This window comes from Poecilia latipinna, unplaced genomic scaffold (genome assembly GCF_001443285.1).
Source record: "Poecilia latipinna isolate Pla-1442-1.1 unplaced genomic scaffold, P_latipinna-1.0 Scaffold12, whole genome shotgun sequence".
Taxonomy (NCBI): Eukaryota; Metazoa; Chordata; class Actinopteri; order Cyprinodontiformes; family Poeciliidae; genus Poecilia; species Poecilia latipinna.
In genome coordinates this window covers 348499-368628 of record NW_015112628.1, presented here as the reverse complement: position 1 = coordinate 368628, position 20130 = coordinate 348499, and the positions used below count along the sequence as shown (strand labels likewise).

The 20130-nt window shown below is 39.6% G+C and overlaps 1 protein-coding gene across 4 annotated transcripts in view; it reads left to right on the top strand.

Moving 5' to 3' along the window:
- The window catches only part of rgs18 (regulator of G protein signaling 18), a 23682-nt gene extending 5223 nt beyond the window's left edge, over nucleotides 1-18459 (top strand). Inside the window, exons 2-7 of one of the 4 annotated variants that reach the window (XM_015030570.1) lie at nucleotides 12462-12530; nucleotides 12654-12798; nucleotides 13180-13284; nucleotides 13530-13591; nucleotides 15295-15461; nucleotides 17371-18459. In XM_015030570.1, the coding sequence (XP_014886056.1) occupies nucleotides 12677-12798; nucleotides 13180-13284; nucleotides 13530-13591; nucleotides 15295-15461; nucleotides 17371-17625 (711 nt within the window). In that variant the 5' untranslated portion in view covers nucleotides 12462-12530; nucleotides 12654-12676 and the 3' untranslated portion in view covers nucleotides 17626-18459. Of the gene's footprint in view, nucleotides 1-12380; nucleotides 12531-12557; nucleotides 12799-13175; nucleotides 13285-13529; nucleotides 13592-15294; nucleotides 15462-17370 lie in introns of those variants that run through there. The other 3 variants (XM_015030578.1, XM_015030561.1, XM_015030585.1) reach the window with 3 other exon arrangements.
- Nucleotides 18460-20130: the final 1671 nt, after the last annotated feature.

Below are 20130 nucleotides of genomic sequence, written 5' to 3'. Positions count from 1 at the left end.
GATAGATAGATTTTTTTTTGTCATAGTACCCCCAAGAATTTAAAACTACTTTCACCCCTGCTGTTAACTGACTAAAAATAACAGCACTGCTTGGTCACCACACCAAAACCCTTTCTATCTTTTCTTCTTACTTTGACGTTTGTGTGACTAATGCGAAAAATTCACTTTACAGTCAATCAAGTTTACAGCTCAGATAGTTTCGTGGGTCCTTTACAGAAGGTCTTTGAAGGTGGCCCGTGGTATCCGCCGACTGAAAACAGCATGGAAGTGATTGTCTCTGCTAGCACAGTGGCTCTGTAGCGGCCTTGACCGTCTGGTTGCCAAATAGAACACGTGAATCGAGCTCAGTCCCCCAGACTGGCTGTTTTTATGTAAAAATAATTAAACTCAAGAGACAAGACAGGGCCCCATTTCGCCCATCAGGTTACATATATAAAATGGGTGAGTTTTTTTTTTCCCCGGTTAGTATTCTCTATGCAGCAACCACCCAGCAGGAGTCATTAAACCTGCGCTTCCATCTGCGCAACTGCAAGCTAAAGCCCCCACAGCTGGATACAGACCCTAGCTTCCTGCAGTGGTGGGCAGTTTTCTCTGCATTACTCAAGCATGGGCCCATAAGTAAGCGGAGCACTTGTCCAGGTTATTAATATTAAATACCATCTTGGATGGGAGTGGTAGGGAATTGCAAATTAAAGTCGATTTACATTTTATACTTAAGAGCATGCCGCGTCTTGTTTAACCCACATGGTAATCAGGAAAAATCTCTTCCCTGATCTGTTTTTTTTTTTTCTTTTCCCTGCTAGAGTCAAAACTGCTTATTCTCATCACTGGCCCAAATAAGCAATAATTTTATTACACAATTAATGTACATTTGTACCTTTTAATCCAGTCAAGCAAAACTGTTCTACAATAAAGTGTGCTTTTATCACATCCACAACTTACTTTAGACATTTACTCTTTTTTCCATATACATGTTTTACCTTTTAAAATAACAAATTGACGACCTACATGCACATTACACGGGCACACAAGAAAAGTTAACACAGATAGAATCTCTATGATGCAATAGATATACTACTCAATGCACACTGTCGGAAACATCAGTCTGCTGACATGCAATGAATTGTTATGATCTCTGATCTCCGGTATTAAAGTCACATGTGATTCATGCCCATCTGCTCCAAACGGCACACTGCTCTCTGCACTGCTGCTGAGCGCTGGCACAGCATATAAATCGAGAGGCGCATAATCGCCCAAAAGCAACATCATTCCCAGACTTCCTCTCACGCTGGTCATTTTTATTCTAATATCGACCCTTTTTTCTTTTTTTTTTTTTTCTTTTTTCTTTATCTCATTCCTAAATGCTCTCAGACGGCTCGGTTCACTCACCACTCTTCTGGCTAAGATCATTTGTGGCTACATATAGTGAAGTTTCTTTTTGTTCTTATCTTCACATACACAACATTATAACCACTGACAGGTGAAGGGAATAACAGTTATTATTTCAGCGTGGTGTGTTAGTGGGTGGTGTGTGTACATGAGGCAGCAAGTGAACCTTTTTATCCTTAAAAAACTGATGTGTTCGATGAAGAGAAAGTTAGCAAATGCTAAGATTTGAGTGGGTTTGACAGCAACCAAACTGTAGTAGCTAGTAAAGGTGTGCAATGCTGCATTTTTATGGCATCAATACGACTCCAAGTAAGCATAGCACCAGTTTAGCCTGTTCCGATCTCAGCGGTACTTTTTATCCCATTTTAATATCTTCAAACTTCTGACCCGTGTTTGTAGATTTTCCAGTATAAGATTTTGTTAAAGAATTTGACAAAATTTGGACAGTTTGTAGGCGTCTGGAAAATATTTTCATATCATATTACATGGTTTAACCCGGAGTATTACAAGCCTGGTGGGCCACCAGGCTTTACTTGTGACCCCACCAGGCTAAGCATTGTTTGTTTGTTTTAGTTTCTTTTTAATGTTTGCTTTTTATAAGACTTCATAGTTGGTGTTTGGGTTTTGTTAATGTCTCTCAATAACACATTTACAATTGCCTAGTCATAATTTCAAATTTCCTGTCAACTTTTTAAAAAAAAAATTAGCTCAGAAACATGACTGTCCTAGCGCCATTACCACCAGGCTTGGCAAGTTTTCGGGGGGAAACCCTGTGACATGATGAACGGAGCAGAAAAACAAAAGTGCAAAAAATGAGAACAAATCGAAGCAAAACCTTGTTTGAGGTAGATTTAAAAAACTAAAACACGAAAATTCAAAAAGAAAATCAGAAACTAAAGTATCAGATCTTTTCCATCAATAGGTCTGATACTGATACCGACTTGGTATCGATGTTATTGATATCAATATTTTGGATCGATCCACCCATCTGTAGTGGCAGGATGCGTCAGAGTACGTCTAAACTGCATCTACTCGCCGTACGCACTGGTCAGTACCTATCAAAGGTAAAGATTATTGGTATGCAACTCCATGTTGACATCACTCTTGGATCAGATATGGGCATAAAGTCATTTATCCATACAGCACCGTCTTGTCTCCCTGGAGGTCATATTTTAACAGATTTTATACAAGATGTCAAAAAAATGGTTGTGCTGTTAAATAAAATGCAATTTTCTTGAGTTGCATATAAACAACGTATGCCAATAGATTATTATTGTTATCTGTTATAGATTTGGCAGATAGTTGCAATGCGAGGCTGCAGTGTGTTGTCAGTGGGCAGACTGCTGCTACAGGCAGAGCTCTGTTGCTCTGCTTTAGCTTTTGGAGATACATTATTGTCGGAAAGGAGAAAAGCTTGAGTTTTATGCAATACTTTCAAGAGGTTAACGTTAATTCAAATTATTACAGTAATAATAACTGAGGTGTGAACTCGGCCAACTGGAATTAGAAAGTTGCTTTATTGTTTATCTGCCATGGAGCATACGGGGTTTATTAACATTGGCAGACTGGTGGAGGAATTTGATGGAGGGTAGGGATATGAGCTTTTTCATGGACAAGCTGCTGTTGCTCTAAGTGATGCAAAAAGTGCTTATAATGCTAATTGCTAATAAAAGTTGCTAAAAATGTTTTTAATTCTTTTGATTGAACTGGGAAACTATTTTACTGAGTTGCTTTGGTAGAACTTCTCCTAATCTGTTATGTACACACACTTACAGCTAAACAAGTTTATTAATAAACCGATTTAGCAGCTCTGAAGGATAACATTAATATGGTCATGCTTTGGCTTATTGAGAATGATGAATGTTGTAAATATTTAAACGTAAGGACACAAATTGGAGCTGTGCAATTGAGAGTAATATTTCTTCCTATATATCTGCTTACAATGCCGCATCAAAAACGATTAATGTTTGTGTTCGGATCAGTTGCAAGAAATCCTGCACTGTAACATCTCTAATCATAAGTCTACCAAGGGAGAAACTGGGGTAAACAAATCGTGAGCAGTTAAGGCTCACTGATTCTCATGGAGAGTGAAGGCTGGCCTGAACGGCCCAATCCAAGGATCCACATCTACTGGAGGTCAAACTGCTGAAGACGTTAAAAGAGATAAAATACACACAATTCAAGACGAAAACAGACGCAAAACATTTACCACACAAAGAACAGAACATTTAATCATTTACTGTACAATCTTTCTTCAGGGTTGGTGTTTACGTTGCAACTATTAAGAAATGATCATCTGAACACAGCATTGGTTAATTGGCTAATTTAAACTTCTTTTTAACTGAATCGAAACTCACCGAGTTCCACAGCACATCTACATGTTAAGGTAGTCAAAGTCAAGCTAGCATTACTGACCTGTTTCCCTGTCTTTACTTGAAATGAAACTTTTTCCTGGCCTGTGAAATGTGACACCTTGGACCTTGTTCTCGTTGTCATGGCGTTGGCGATCGGTCTCAAAGCACGTGTACATATAAACTGTAAAGCGGTCTGTTGACAACTTGACAGCTAAAATCAATGATAGTCATCATTGGTGAGAAGTTTTTAGTTTTTTTGCATGCAGGATGTCGTGTGCTGTGTTAGTCTTAGCAAATCAGGGTTGTAGTAACCTTTGACCCTTAAAATGTGACAAATGATTCAATTGAGGATCAAAATTGCGATGAGCCTACTGGACTATCAGGCATGAAAACAGCTTCAGGCATTAACTCGTAATGTCTTAGGCATTTGGTATAAATTTGTTATTAACTGAGTGGTGAAACATCAGAGACATGAACTGCTTTTAAACTGGTGTCATTAAATGGAATGTCTAAAGCTGAAAATGATGAAAATGAAGAGCTTCCTCAGCCGTGTGGCTGATCTGACGGACGGTGCCCTCTGGAGAAGGATCAAGGTCTTCCCACTGCCCAGCTTCTCTGCTGAGTGCTCATCTAATTTCCTTTATCACAAAGGCGTCTTACTTTTAGATAAAGGTAAACCCGCAGAGCCCTACTGTCGCGCACATAAGAACACAATGATACGGCAGAAAACTCTGTGTATTTGATTGAAGTTTCCCAGCCTTATCTTTGTTTCTTTGTCTGTGTGCGTTTGACATTGCCTCTCTGCAAACCTTGTGCGCGTCTGCAGGGGAGTCCTTGATACACCCAACGTGACATTTGGCTTCATTTTTCTCTCTGGATTTCACCGGCTTTTCAGCCCGACTCTAGACGGGGCGGGCGGAACCAGCCTGCCTCAACAGATGTTTATAAAAAGGAAGTAGCTACTGCCCTCCTTCCCCTTCAACCATGTCAGCACTTTGCTGTTTCAACTTCATCACTTCCCCCTTTTTTTTCTTTTTTTTTTGCCGAGCAACATCTCAATCACCCTCATAAGTGTTTATTTGCATATTATCGCTGCTCACAGATGCACACTTCTGTTTACTGATGCTGCCATACAAGAACAAAATGGGGGTATTTCCTGCATTGCTGGAGCGACATGTAAGGTGAACCAGTATGCATCAATCATGTGATTTTTAAATAAGTAGAACTGCTGCACACTGATAGTAAAAGCCTCCATAGTTGAGTGATACTTCTGACAAGCAGATTATCCTGTGAGGAAAATTACTTTAGCACAAGCCTGTTTTTTTTTTTTTTTGATATATAAAAATAAATCTATTTATTCCACTCTGTGCCAACAATGTGATTTGGTAGCATGGAGGGGAAAAAAACACAAAGCTGGTGAAAGTTTTGAGTAATTACTAATGAATATTTTAAAATGGTGTTCAGATAATTAAGCAGGGTTCATTTTTAGAGCTCAGCCGAGGCAAAAACTGCATCTGCTGGTTTTTGTCCAATCTGCTTTTTAAAATAGATTCAGTCCTTTTGTGATCCAGGAGTTTGAATAAAATACAAAATGTTTTTATTCCACAAAAAAATCTGAATAATGTAAAAAAAAAAAAAAAATCAAAAAATATTTTCACAGTGATACATGTATTTCTATTAGATTTAAAGTGATGATGTCATTTCAATGTTGCATAGGAAAGTGAGTGAGTCATTACGTCTTACTCGGCATATTTAATATTGCGCTCGTGACTCTTGACATTTATTGTATGTCTGTCATAAACACATTTTGGATCCCAACTAAATTTTTCGTCTGCTTTAACTTCCCACTTCAGTTTGGTCTGTGTTCATTCACCCACTGGGAATACCGTAATAAACATAGAATAGAATAAAAAGTGTGCACAGCAGCTTTATTATGACATCTACTGCAATTACTGAGTAAAAAATACACAATCATTTCCAAAAACCTGCTTGTGCATTTGTATTTTTTTGCATTCTAACTTGGAAAGGTTCTCCGGATCCTTCAGATTCTGTGAGCATCTCCTCAATCTCTTCTTTTGGTTGACACATTGGTTTTGGAGTCTAACATTAAAATGTTTTTCTGCTGAGGCCTCTCTTTTGATGTGTGCTTGGACTCTCAACAACAAAACAGCTGAAGGTTTAGGGTCAAAATTGGATCAGTATTTCACTTGTTTTTTTCTTGTCCAACTTGATAAAACACTCAGCTCCATCTGAATTAAAATCACCCCAGAGCAAGACGCAGTCAGCAGATTTGGTTTCTTCAGAACATAAATTAATCCAAGCCCTTGAGTTTTTCCAGTGGAGAATCCAGGAGACTGTTATGCAGAACATGACAGCACTCCCTGACCAGTTACTGTCTCTTTTGAATGTTTAAGTTTGGTAACATCACTGCTGTCCTGTTTTTCTATTTTAACCTTTATGCAGTTTGTTTTGATCCTGTCTAGCTTCTCTTCAAATTGTCTTTGGCAAAAGGATTCAAACGCGCTAATCTCCCTAGGTTAGCTGAACTTTATTTACAGCGAACCAGATTCTTTAAAGTAGATGGAAACGTTTAGCCTGTCCAGGATGTATGTTGCTTTGAAGGTAGAGAAAGTTCTGAAATGACTTCTCATGCCATCACATTTTTACGTCATGAAGAGCTGGCATTTCACCACCGGTGTGTAGATGTTTGCGTCCACTGGATTTGTTTGTCCAGCATTGTAGAGCATGTGTTTTGTGGGGGTAATTGGATCAGATTTGGTTCTTGTTGGGACCGTAATAGTGATGGCGGTAGCAGTTTGTCCCTTAATTGGTTGGTTGGATTGTCGGTTCATTCACCGCTCCATCCAATTCTGCCGTTGTATCTTTGGGCGAGACACTTTGAGATCCTCTGGACTTGATATTACCACTACTCTACAAGTTCAAACCATTTACCATATAACATCTGACCAAAAAAAAAATATATATATGGTTTGGCCAATTTGATCAGAAGAAACCCATCCAACGCTCGTAAACAAAGACATGACAGTCGTTGGCAAGAAATGGTTGAGCAACCGTAATGATTTGGTCATAATTTAAAACGCATGGAGGCCAGTAACGGGTTTCTAATTAATCTGATTTGCACAGAACCTGCAGTTGTACCACTGTGTTTATCGGGTTTTAGGGATGACATCATGAGCGAAGCCATGTTGTCTCCGGGCAGATCAGTCAGAAAGGTAAGCAGACATGGAGCGTGCTCTGTACGTACCAGCAACAGGCAGAGATCAAATCCGGTTGTGTTTGGGGTTTGCACAAGGCCAGATGGTTGCATCGCGCGTTTCCTCAGCAGGTGTGGTGGACAGATGTCACAGCTGTGTGATACTGGAACCGACTGCAGCACCAGAACCCGTTCAGTCATCCAGCACTGTGATAGAAAGACTGGAGCATTGGACACGGGGCTTTTTGAATGTTTACCACACAATGTAACGATCCCTCCATGATGTGGACCAACGGAGACCTTTATGATGTTTGGAGATACTGTTTTGCGTGAGAACCAAATGATCAAAATCAGACATAATTCATCTGGGTGCCTGATTATTATTATTTTTTGTATTTTTTTATTTTTTTAATGCTGCACATAAACAAAAATTGAACTAAACCTTTATGTTTTGTAATTATGGACACATTATGTACTTCTGATCATAAGTGATAGATTTAGTTATGTAAATCTGATGGAGCATGTTTATTAGAAACATAGACCTGGCTTGCTTCTAAGCTGCTCTGTTTAAACTTTTTTAAGTTTTCTGCTACTATCTCACCCAGTAAACACCCGGCGTTGTTTTTGTGATGTTACAGAAGAGAAAGTTAGAGTGGCTTGTGGTGCTGAGGTAAAACAGGGGCTCTGCATGTAGATGCTATTGGTTCTCACCACATTCGTGAGGACCTCAGCGCCTCTGTTGCTCATCTCTCTCTGCCCATTTCCTGTCTAAAGCTCTGTGATTAAAGGCCACCAGAGCCACAAAGTTTTAAATAAAAACAAAACATAAAAAAAACAAAACAAATGAAAGTCGGAGAAAAGCTAACTCGTTGCTGCCAGCATAAATTACACAATTTCTTTTTGTGCAAACTTCACATTTTATGGGAGAGCAACATGAGAAAATGAGGACACCATAAGTGTTTTTATTTATTTATTCTATGTACATATATTTGGACACATGGATATTTAATACCCATTTCAGCAATACTGAGAGGTTAAAGTTTTTTTTTTTTATGATCATCAAAAACTGAACAAATATTCTTTTAAAGTTTTCCAAAGAATGTAATAAATGTATTTTCTTGTGATGAATAAATGTGAAGACCCTGACATTTACATCAATTTTAAAAGTTTAAAATTTCCTGCAAACGTATCACATTTTGTGTCCATGGTTAGGACATTTCTTTATGCCTGGTTAGGGATTTACTGCTTTTGATATGAAAGTACAAATAGAATTTACAAGCCCAATTTTCATGGTACGCATGGAAGAAGGAACTCTTTGTTCTGAAATAAAGAGATGATAGCCACACTGACGTTTCCCTGAAAGAGCCTAGACAAAGGCCAGGACGAGGGCAGCTAGCATCTCTGCAGATCCCAAACATCCTTGAGACAAATTGTTTAAACTTTTACCTCCAGGTCAGCGTACAAAGAGCTGCTGGCAAACACCAGCAGCCACAGAGACGGTTTCCTCCCTCAGACTGTCTCTGATGAACACAATCGACACCTTGTAGTCGGAGTATGCAGCTAGTAGATAGTGAAAACATAAGCATATTTGGATTGTAGCAATTCTCCTTTTTTATATAAATAAACAAGGCAGGCAATATATGCACATATCCTTATTTCATTTAATGTAAATTTAATATATTTACTTTGTGTGCGGTTAGAATTTGAAAACTACAGTCAGATTTATTGTTTCTGCACATAACCTCAGCCAGTAAAGGTTATTCTGATTTGCGAAGTAATGATCTCAGGACAACTGGTTGTGACATTTAATTGTTAAAACATCCAGATTGAGGACATGCTGTTAGTAAACCAGATGCAGCACTCCAGGAAAAATGGTTTGGGGGAAAAAGAACACATCAACGCATCTAATGTCTGTTGTCGCTTCTAGCTATTGTATGTCACACATTTTTCCCCCATCAAGTTTTCTTTAAAGAAAACTTTAAAGACAGAGTTGCAGATGACCAGCCTGATAGTGGCTAGCCTATCCAATGCTAATGCTAGCCTACCCTTGCTAAGGGAAGATGGAGGAAGAAGTCAATCCAGTACTTGAAATAGGCACTGTATGCCTTGGTTGGTCGCCCTAGGAACATGATAGCATCTAGCTAGCAACTGGTATGTTTCTTGGCATGCTAGCTGCTAATGTGTTAAATAAAAAAACGGCAGAAAAACAAATGAAAGTCAGAGAAAAGCTAACTCATTGCTGCCAACGAGTTAGCTTTTATGGATAGTGATTTTCATTATCCATGCTAATGAAAAGCAGAGGAAGATGGCAATACAGTGATTGACCACCCTAGATATGTTAGTCATTAGCCTCTCTAGTCGAGGCATGCTAGTTGCTAACCTATTCAATGCTAATGCTAGCCTATCCATGCTCATGTACAGTAGAGAAAGTAGGAAGTTCAATGGGTGACCAGCCTAGACATGCTTGTCATCAGCCTCTCTAGGCTAGACATGCTAGTTGCTAGCCCATCCAATGCTAATGCTAGCCTATTTGTGCTCATGTACAGCATAGGGAAAAGTCATCCCAATGGGTAAGCAGCTTAGATATGCTAGTCAACAGCCTCTACAAAGCAAAAGCAAGTGATTAGTCTAATTTTCATTTGTCAGTAATGGCCACATTACTCACAATGTGACCATTGTGAGTAAGGTTCAGATGATGGCTTCATCATCTGAATGAACCATGATTGATGAAGCCAGTCATCAATCAGATCAATAGCTAGCTTCAGAATGGATATAGTAAGGAAGTGGCCACCACTAATTCCAAATTAACACTAAATTTGTGAATTTTGGCACTAATACTGTGCCATAAAAATCTACCAGGTACCAGAAGGTGCTTTATAAAAACATGAGACTGTAGAAATATAAAACCTGAAGCTGAACTGGACCTTCCAACATAACAAGGACTCAAACATCCCATTAAATCCATCACTGACTTGAAGTTTCTCACAGATGTTATTTGAGTTGTTAGGGGTTGGGTGTTTCTCATTTTGAATACATATTTTTGTTTATTTGTTGAATAAGTAACTAAACAGAATATGTGTAATTAAACCACTTTGTAATAAAAAACACAAGACATTGATCTTTTTTTTCACATGACTATATATGACTATATAATGCTTTTCCTTCACATCACTTTAAGGCATTATTTTTCCATAAGAATTAAGTGTTGGTGAATAAATCTCAAAATGTCATCCTTTTCATGTTTTATACATCTTAAGTGTTTTCTGTGTGTGTGTGTGTGTGTGTGTGTGTGTGTGTGTGTGTGTGTGTGTGTATAAATGCTTGCTATGTCGCACAAAGCAGACCCAAGCTAAATCACACTAGAAAAGGCCACATCAACAAGAGCATACATCACTTTAGCTTTATGCTCCATGTCTATAAATGCTTGCATATCTTTTCATATGAATATTTCAAAGGGTGGAAACTAATAAATGGAGGCTGATTGATGCCATTTTATCTCTTGTTGGGTTTTATTAGCTTTGTGTCAGCTCCTCTGTGGGTTGTTTAAAAGAAACCAATAGTTGTTGGAACTAAAGAAAAGCTCCTATTGACTTTCTCTAATCAAATCATCACAATAATTTATGATAAATCTACTACTTGTAGATTTTCAGTGGATTGTTGAATTTGATGCATGTACTCATGAGGTAAATTTTAGTTCAGTTTTTAAAAATTGATGCATTATTTTGTTCTTTTTGATGGTGGTAGCAGTGTAAGGGGAATTGTTGAAGAAGTGCTTGCTTGCACTTCCTTACAGAAGTCTTCACATCCCTTGAACTTTTCCACTTCTGGTCATGTTGCAGCCACAAACCTCAATGTGTTTCATTTGGATTTTCTTTGATAGACCAACACATAATATTGCATAAATATAAAGTGAAATGAAATTAAATGTGGTTTTCAAATATATAAATCTAGAAAGTGTGGTGTGCCTCTGTATTGTGAGCCTTTTACTCTAATTTCCCTTAATATAACCCACTGCAACCAGCTGCCCCCAGAAGTAACCCATAGCAACCAGGGGGTAATTTAATCTCAGTATATATCCAGTTGTTGTATGAAGTCTAAAGCAGGTTTTGCTTATTTAACTATGTGGGACATGTGCAGAGATTATTCAGAAACACACAGTTTAAATGAGGTTTCACATTTCCAAAGCTCAGTGGAATAACATGAACACGTGAGGAGGAAGTGTTCAGAGGGTGGTTCCTTTTAACACTCCTTCAGCCTGTGTGGCATCTGTCTTTGGGCGTCACAGACACTGAAACACTCCTCAATCATAGATGCAGTCTAATCTCGTGGTTATTAAACAGTCAGTGGACATGTAGGAAGGCTGAGATGGGAGGACTGGACTTGAAGACCTGCCCCAACCAATTCTCATCCAGATATCGGATGTGCGGTCACAATCTGTTGTGGGTAAGGGAGGGAAGGTGTTTTCCGGGGAAATTGACTTAATCAGACACATGGAACGCAAGAGCAGGGAAAAGGTTCAGTGGATTTCTACTGCCAAACACGGTTGACGTTCTGGTAGGGTTGGAGGAACTCGGGAGGGATTAAATAGTGGAGAGTACAGGTAAAATGGAGAGACAGAGGATGAGGCATGGCTGAATAAAACTGATTAGAGATTAAAGCTCGATGCTGTCATGTGTGTTGACACTTGGGTAGTGAACCATTTGGTTCCTCGTCAGTAGAGGCGACCTTATGAGGAAGTGGAAACTCGAGGTTGGTGAAAAAGCACAACACAAACGCGCCAACAGCCCACAGTCAAGACATAATTCCAATGTTTGGACGTCTTACTTGTCAGTGTTTAGTCCACCATCTAAAAATAAAAAATCTGGCATTTAGCAAACACTACCAAGACATTATCATCTTAGTAGTGTTTACCGAGTCCTTTACCATACAAAGTCTCTCACTATTCTAGTTGTTCCTGGGAGGCAAATCATCCACACTGTTGATCTCCTTTTGGTCCCTTGTTCATGATTTCACCCAGTTTTATCTTTATCTGCCATGTGCCTGATAGTATTATTGTCACTGTTGGCATTTCCCAGTCAGCTGGACGTTGGCAGAAACCGGTCGAGGACATGGAGGTTACATCATATGGCCTTGAGTAACAGTACAGCAGACTAGGGAGTATAAATCAGGCCTTTACCAGAGAAGCAACCAAGAGTCCCATAGTAACTCTGGAGGAGCTGCGGAGATCCACAGCCCAGAAAATCTATCAATTAGATAACTTATCATTTTTGCACCCAAATACAAAACTCTTCAAGAGGTATAACTACTTCTACATCACTGATCATTCTCCCGATAATGTATCTAAAAGGAACATTTCCCTGAAATCACCTCAGCAAATTTTTTCACTTGCAGAGAAAAAAAAATGTCCAAGATGTTGCTTTCCCCCGAAAAAGAAGAAAAAAAAAATCTGTTAATTAGCGTAACCAGGTTTCTTTGTCAAAAAACGTTAAGCAATCTGTCGACAGGATGTTGAACTTGAGGGGATTTTCCGTATCACTGCTGGAGCTGCTGGCCCGTTACAGGAAGTGGAGCAGGTATGGGAAATGAAATGCGAGTAGGGTTTATAAAAGATGAGATGGCTCATCAAATGATGGGTTAAACAGTTTTTTTGTTGTTTTTTTTTCACGGCGCTATTTGTGGCCTACGGCTTTGCACAGCACACTCACACTGACAGACGAGCATGGAGACGCTGCTTTTTCTATTTCCTCAATTTAACTACATGGCCCCGAAGGAGGAAGCATATTTCAGAATGTTTGCTGTAGAGGACTTGCAGTCACCAGCAATGAAGGACGACAGCAGCAGGTTGGTGTCTGAACTCCACTCCTTTTCAGTCATCTAAAGACTAATTTAGAGCAGATTTACTGAAGATGTTTATTAATATACCTGTGGAACTGAATCTGCAAGGCAGCAGATTGATTTTAATCAACACTACCACTTTTACAGCTTTAAGTCGTTCCCAGCGAGCCTCTCTGCTTTTTATTAAGACTTGTCAGCTAACCTGACTTATCTTTTAGGTCATTCTTTACCACAAGCAAGCGGTGTAATTAATTGTGTGTCATGTCAACCACCGCACAATGTGTCAGAGAGGAAAAGTCTGTAATAAGTTGCTGATTTGCTAAATAGTGCCACAAGTGCGGCGCCGAGTGTTTTGGAGCTTGATGTATTTTCTGCCTTGTTTTGCAGACAGAAAGACAAAGAGAGGAAGAGCCGACTAAGCCTTTTTCTCACCAAGTCGGGCTCCCATGAAAACGTCAGTCCCCATAAAAAGACAAACACGACAACGAGCAAGTGAGGCACAATTCATTATTTTCACGTTACAGTCGCTATTATGCCAGGCGACCGTGATTCATTTTTAACTTCCCCGAGTTTCCAGTGGGCCCTGCGTCGACTCATTAGGCGGCATGCAGAAAACCTGGCGAGGAGACGGCTCTCTGAGAATCCCCACAAAAACATTGCTCGCCGCATCATTAGGGAGGATCTGACCGTTTGTCTGACTCTTTTGTCCTGTCTTTTTTTTTATTTTTTATCTGCAGCATCTCACCAGAGGCAGCCTTGCAGTGGAGCGACTCCTTTGAAGAGCTGCTGAAGCACACAGGTCAGTCCGAGCCTCGGAAACTTTCACGGCAGCGCTCGTTTAAATTGCTGTCCGAACCAGTCGATTCGACTGTCAGACGCTTTTGCTTTATATGGGCTCAAAACTGGAACGGAGCGCTCGCAGCAATAAATAGACAATGGAGATGACAGCGGGAGTTTCACTACATCTTTTAATGTTTTGTCAGAACAGACAGCAATACAGAAACTGTGCAACTTCCTCCTAATCACAGAAGTAACACTTTAGGGCCACACTGAAACCCTGTGTGCTGTTTTGGAAACATTTTTAAAGATGCCTTTATAGTTACTTGTAAACCTGCTGTGTATATTTTTTATGTTTTTTACTGAAATTATTTCCGTACATGGGGCTGGTGGTGGTAAATACCAAGGTTTTAACAAGTTCCAGTTTGAAATCGGTAGTTTACCATCATACCAGCAACAAAAATCACATATGATGAAAGGTATTAATGTTCAGAACATAAATATCAACATGGAAAATGTTTTCTAGAGATTGTTGAAGGAAAATCACAGTTAATGCTTACTTACCACAGACCAACTAAAAGCTAAGGAAATTAGATAAACTCCTGATGAATTCTAATCCTGGTAGACCTACTTTCCACTAGTCACTAATTGCTGATGACATAGTCAAAAGATGGTGCTATTTTCTATAAGAATTAAAGTTGGAGTATGTAACTTTTATACAAAAAACCTGTTTTACGTATTAAAACTGTCACTGTGTCGTGATGGTTTAGTATGAGACAGATAATCTGAAAAAAATCAACCGTCTCCCACTGTTCCCTTATATGAATGCTAATGCTAATTAGCACAGCTTACCAATGACTGTGGGTAAATAGTTTTCCTGGAACGGTGAGTTGTTCTGCTGCCATTAGCACATTGAGCAGCGCACACACTAGTTGATTGACAGCATTAAGACCCTCCTCCTGGATCTGATGGATTGTTTCTGCAGATGGCAGTAGTAGTTAAGGCAGGAGGAAGAGGAGAGACATCTTTTCACAGATTATCTGTCTCGTCACGTACCATCAGGACAAGGTGACAGTTTCACAAATACGTGACAAAGGATGGAAAACATGACATAACACATATGAACATGAAGGAGTCTTCATGATTCTTTATGACTGTTGTCCTGAAGAGTTATTCGGTAAATAATGACACTTTTAATGCAAAGTTGACACTTAATGGACTTTTAATGCAACTTTTAGTACAACTTTGCATTAAAAGCGTCATTATTTACCAGTCTTATTCAACTTATTTTAAATCAGAATGGGGAAAAACAGGTTAAGGATTAAATTTCAGAGAGAACAAATTTAAGAATCCACCAGCATTTACATCAGAATCTACTCAGGATTATGAGGAAGCCGTGTCATTTCTATTGCTCACAGAACAGGCCATGTTCTCTTACACCAGTATCTTTAGCTTGCAGACAGCTGTGAACACCGAAGAGTTCATTGTTGGTCAAAGAGGTCACTTTTAAACAGGAAGTAACGCTGATCTCTTTTAGTCAGAGTTGGGAAGTTTGGACTTTCTGTCATGCTAACATGCCAATATGATAAAACGACCAATACAGTATTTGACAGAATTTCCCCCAAATTATAGAAAAGTTGATCGACAGTCCCTGTATGTCCAGTACTAGAACATCTCTTTCTTTACCACATGTTGTTCCAACAGTTTGTGTTTCTGTTTTTTCAGATGGGGTGGAAACCTTCTCTCAGTTCCTCAGGACGGAGTTCAGCGAGGAAAACATCGAGTTCTGGTTGGCCTGCGAAGAATTCAAGACCATCGATTCAGAAACCAAGCGGCTGTCCAAAGCCAAATATATTTATACCGTTTATATAGAATCGGAGTCTCCTAAAGAGGTACGGTGGTGGCATCTTTATGTTCTCCAGAACTGCGTAGATTTAATGGCGCAGAGCTGTGAACGCGCCAGTGACATTTAACATTTTCTTAGCTTATCTGTCACTGAGGCTATTTGAGATGAAATATTTATGTCACCGTTATAAAAATAACAGTGGGCGAGGACTAACACACTCCATAGTCATGAGCCTGCGGCGAGCTGACCTTTGTGAACAATCATTAGCTGCAGCAGCTTACTGAGGTCATGTGCATGCATGCTGCAAAAAGCAGGCCGAGTTATTTCTGTGTGAGACGGTTGCGGTTTTCAGACAATTTGCGCTTGATGATGCGACCACCATCTGATGCGCCATTCAAAGCCTGAAGCAGTTCAGGCTGCTGAGGAGTCTGCTTGTCTGGTTTGAGGTTTTGAACTGTCTTTGCAAGGCTAAAGAGAGCATCTCCCACACACTTTCAGTCTAGAATGAGCACACATTTAAGAGGGTGAAAGGCTTTTTTTTTTCTTCTTCTTCTTCTTTTTTAGCATGGCAGCTTGGCTACCGTGAGCATTGTAGTTCCTGTTGTGGACGGTTTGTTTGCAGAAGAGATAAACTTCTACACCAGCATGCAGGATAATAATGCAAGATATGACGAGTGCATTTCACAAAGGGCATGTCTGAAATCATAAAAATGTACCAACGCTCTTCCTCGAGCAAATGTGGGACTTCCCCTGTCTTTCTTTGGGGAACCTTTCTCAGCCCTTTATCTGTTGATATTTTCCAAATTGTGAATCACAGAAATAACTTTCTGATGCTTTTACTACTCCTCACAGAGTTATTATTAGTAGGGCTGCAGCTCACGATTCTTTTAGTAATTCACTATTCTGACCATAAATAATCATTGGTACACTGCAGATTTTTCTTTTAACCATTTAAGCTTATTTTATACAGACAAAGAAGGGTTATTTAATCAAAAATGCAAAATGTATATATTTTTTGTACAGATTCGGCTCTTTGACTGCTCTGAGTATGTTGCTATTTTCTCAAATTGCATGTTTTGGAGTCTATAATCTAATTAGCGCTTAGTAAATTAGTTGACAATTATTAGAATCACAATTAATCCCATTAATTGTTTCGACCCTGATTCATAGCTGGCATTCATTGTTAGGACTTTGTGTGATTGGCCAATTCAAAGTACTGCAAAGTTAGGAAGTGTCAGTAAAATTACACATTATTTAAAATCTTTTTCTTTTTCTTTTTTTTTTTTTTTTTACAAATATAATATGGTCTCTATGCTATGGTGGGAGCAGGGAAGCCATAAGAAGTTTGCAGTTTGCATCAAGCTGTGTAGGAGACACAGCGACCACATGAGGCAATCTCCACTGGTTGGGTCAGACCTGAATGTCTGTCTGGCCTTCAAGCAAAGACTTCACACCGCAATGACACGCACCAACCCCACCGTTAGGAATGGCTGAATCAAAGGTCCAGTTCTGAATCAAGTTTGAGAATCTGCGGCAAAACCAGAAAACAGATCTTCACTCACTGAGTTTAAGTCATTTGGCAAAAAAAAATTCCAGATTCTACACATGGAAGGCTGGTAGTGAGTCCAAACGACCTGCAGCTGTAATTACAGTAAAATCTGATTGGTTGGTTATAAATGTATGCCCACTTTTACAAATTTTATTGTGAAACTTCTCAAATATGCACTACTTTTTGTTGGCCATAACCCATAAAATAGGAAGTTTGAGGTTATAATATGACAAACCTGATAAGTTCGAGGGCTGTCGATTGTTTTGCAAGCTACTCTAAATCTTGACCAACAAAGCTAAAATCATTCACGTCACTCTGCTGGATATTTGTTTTTAATGCCCTGCCTACAAGCCGTGTCTCCTGTTCTAACTGGTTATACTTGATGTTTGACTTTGCTTTAACTCAGGTCAACATCGACTACAACACAAAGATGGTCATCCAGAAAAATATGGAGCACCCAACGCGGGGCTGCTTTGACGCAGCCCAGATGAAAGTCTTCAGCCTGATGAAAAAGGACTCCTACCCAAGGTTCCTGCACTCTGACATTTACATGCGCATCACTCGGAGGAAGGGCCCCGGAGCCACCATGTTCCGCAGAAGGTCACGCTCCTGCGTGTTTAACGAGCGGGGGGAAGCCAAAACTGAGCCCTCAGCTTGGTAATCGCAAACGTTGCACAGCTGTGTGGAATGGATTCGCCATCATCCGGGGGACCGTCTCTGATTTGCAACACAACTGTTGAGACACGATGTGGTGTCTTAATTTAGGCCCCACAGGTTCTGTTATGTAGAGTGCAATATTTTTGTGTAACCACAGATTTCACAATGGATGACTTCTCAGACGCAGCACCACAGTGAATTGACATTAATAGTAATTTAAATGTACAATTTGGGAAATATTTCCTTCCATTAGTTTTTGTAAGATTTCCATCTTTCTTTCAGCTTGGTAAATTTCATCCCATGGTTCCCTCGTTTTACCTTAGAAACGGCTAACAGGGAAGGACAGAAACTGTTGTTAGTTTAATTTAGCTATCTTTATTTTCCTGACTGTTTATGTTTCGTTTTTTTATTTGCCTTGGAAGTCAGAGCCTGGATCTGGATTAATAATCATCTCTGAACCTTGCTGGGTTCCAGTCACAGTTTTATAAAAACCACTATGGTTTGCTCTCTGTTGTGCTACATTACCATGCTAATAACTATTAGCCTCCCAAGCTGATAATGATGGTATTCCTCAGAGGTTTATCCATCCAAACACCGTAGCAATGTCATCATTAGAATTAATTTATTAACTTTATGAAACAAACGTTAGCATAGCATGGCTGCCATATTGGATTTTCAGGCCAGAGTGTGTGAGAAACGTCTGACCTTTCTAGATGGAATTCTGACTTTATGAAGGAAGTAATTTCCTCTAATATTAAAGTTGGATATTGTGACTTATGCAATTTCAGTTTGTGAATTAAAAAGGTAAAGCGATGAATTAAAGTAATGGGTTTTTTGAGACCTGCCATGTTTTTGTATGCCTGCTACCCATTTGTTTCCTAGCAACTTAAAGCCAGCACAGACAGCTGTATTTTAGTTTTATTTTTTTTGCTTTCCCACGGTGTTTTTCGCTAAGCTAGGGGTAACTTCATGCAGACACGAGCTTGTTAACAACGTTGTCGTTTCACGCTTGCCTTGAAAACGAAAGGGCATTATTACCAGAAATGTGGATGTACGTATTCTGATTATTCACTTAGCAACAACAGCCCGAATCCATCCTGGGAGGTTATTTAGCAGCGGTAACATTTTCTGCTCCATCGGCTAAAATATTCTGAGCCCAGAAAGGGGATTGCTCCGCTGGATGCTTCGTGGATGCGGTTGCCTTTGTGATGCACTGAATCACAGCAGCCTTCAGTGAGGATTTTCTTTAAGACTTTCTTAAACCTTCCTAAACTTGAATGAAAGTGGAAACAGTTGAGGAAGGGATGCAGTTAAAGTGCTTGTTGAGGCAGGTCCTCCCTCTGTACAGCCACGGTATGTTACAGATTCATAGTTATCCTTAAGTTTTCATTAAAACTGATGATTTGTGTCTCTTGCACTGTCGACCCCCCCAACCCCCCATGTGAATAACAACCAGTGAAAGCCTGAGGTCGTATTGACTGAGAAGCACCTAACGGTTTTCTTAACATTCGATTAGATCATACATGTCTGCTTGTCGTGATCAGATTCCCTTCTCACACACACCGTGTCTTCTCTGAATACTAATATTATGTCACATTAAGATTGACGTTTTTTCAGTTGCCATCTAATATAATTTATGTATTACTTGATCTCCTTTGGTATTCAACTGCTGTAAAATGTACATACTCTATGTGGACAACATCAAATAAAAAAACTTTCCTGTAAAATCTGTTAATGAGGCCATAAATGACATTAATTGCTTTGAATGAGCGCATAAACAGGACAAATAGAGCTGTAATGTGCACATATTAAGCCGGTGGGAAACACCGGTTGCATGTAGCTCCCTATGCTAAATCACTGAAAAATTAATGACCCATATCAGCTCTAACCACTCTGGTGAGGAATTATTTATGTTACTGTATACGAACGGGGCGAGCTGTGCTTCTCGCAAATGGAAGTAAGTATCAACCCAGACGTGCCTCTGCAGAACATCTGCATATTTCCAACACGCCGAGATTATGTATGGACAGCATCGGGGTTCGCCTCATTTGCGCTGAGGTTTCTAGTAGCCTTCACAAGGTGGAAGTCCTTCGGAGAACATGTTAGTGTCAATCTCCTCGAAATCTGTGCAGAATATCTGAAAAATTCACATTATTTATTCATCCCACTGGAAGATGGCAGCACATGCGCTGGGCTTCGGCAGGGTGAAGGTGTGGGTGGCGCTGGGGTCATGATTTCCTCTAATTGCCTGCTAGCATTAGCAAACATGGATCCAAAAGTTTCCCTGTCAAACAAGTCACAACTGAAGAACAACTCCTCTTAAAGGGATAGCACCGGTGGAAGAAATCTCCCAACGGCGTCTTCATGTAATTGAAATCCAGAAGAGTTGTTCTGAGAAGAGCTAATGGCAAAGCAGACTTATGCCACCTTTAAATGAAAGCTGTGCTGAGGTTGGAACATTTAAAACATTTCCTCTGAGCTACTAATAGAAAGTAAAGCAGTCTGGAAG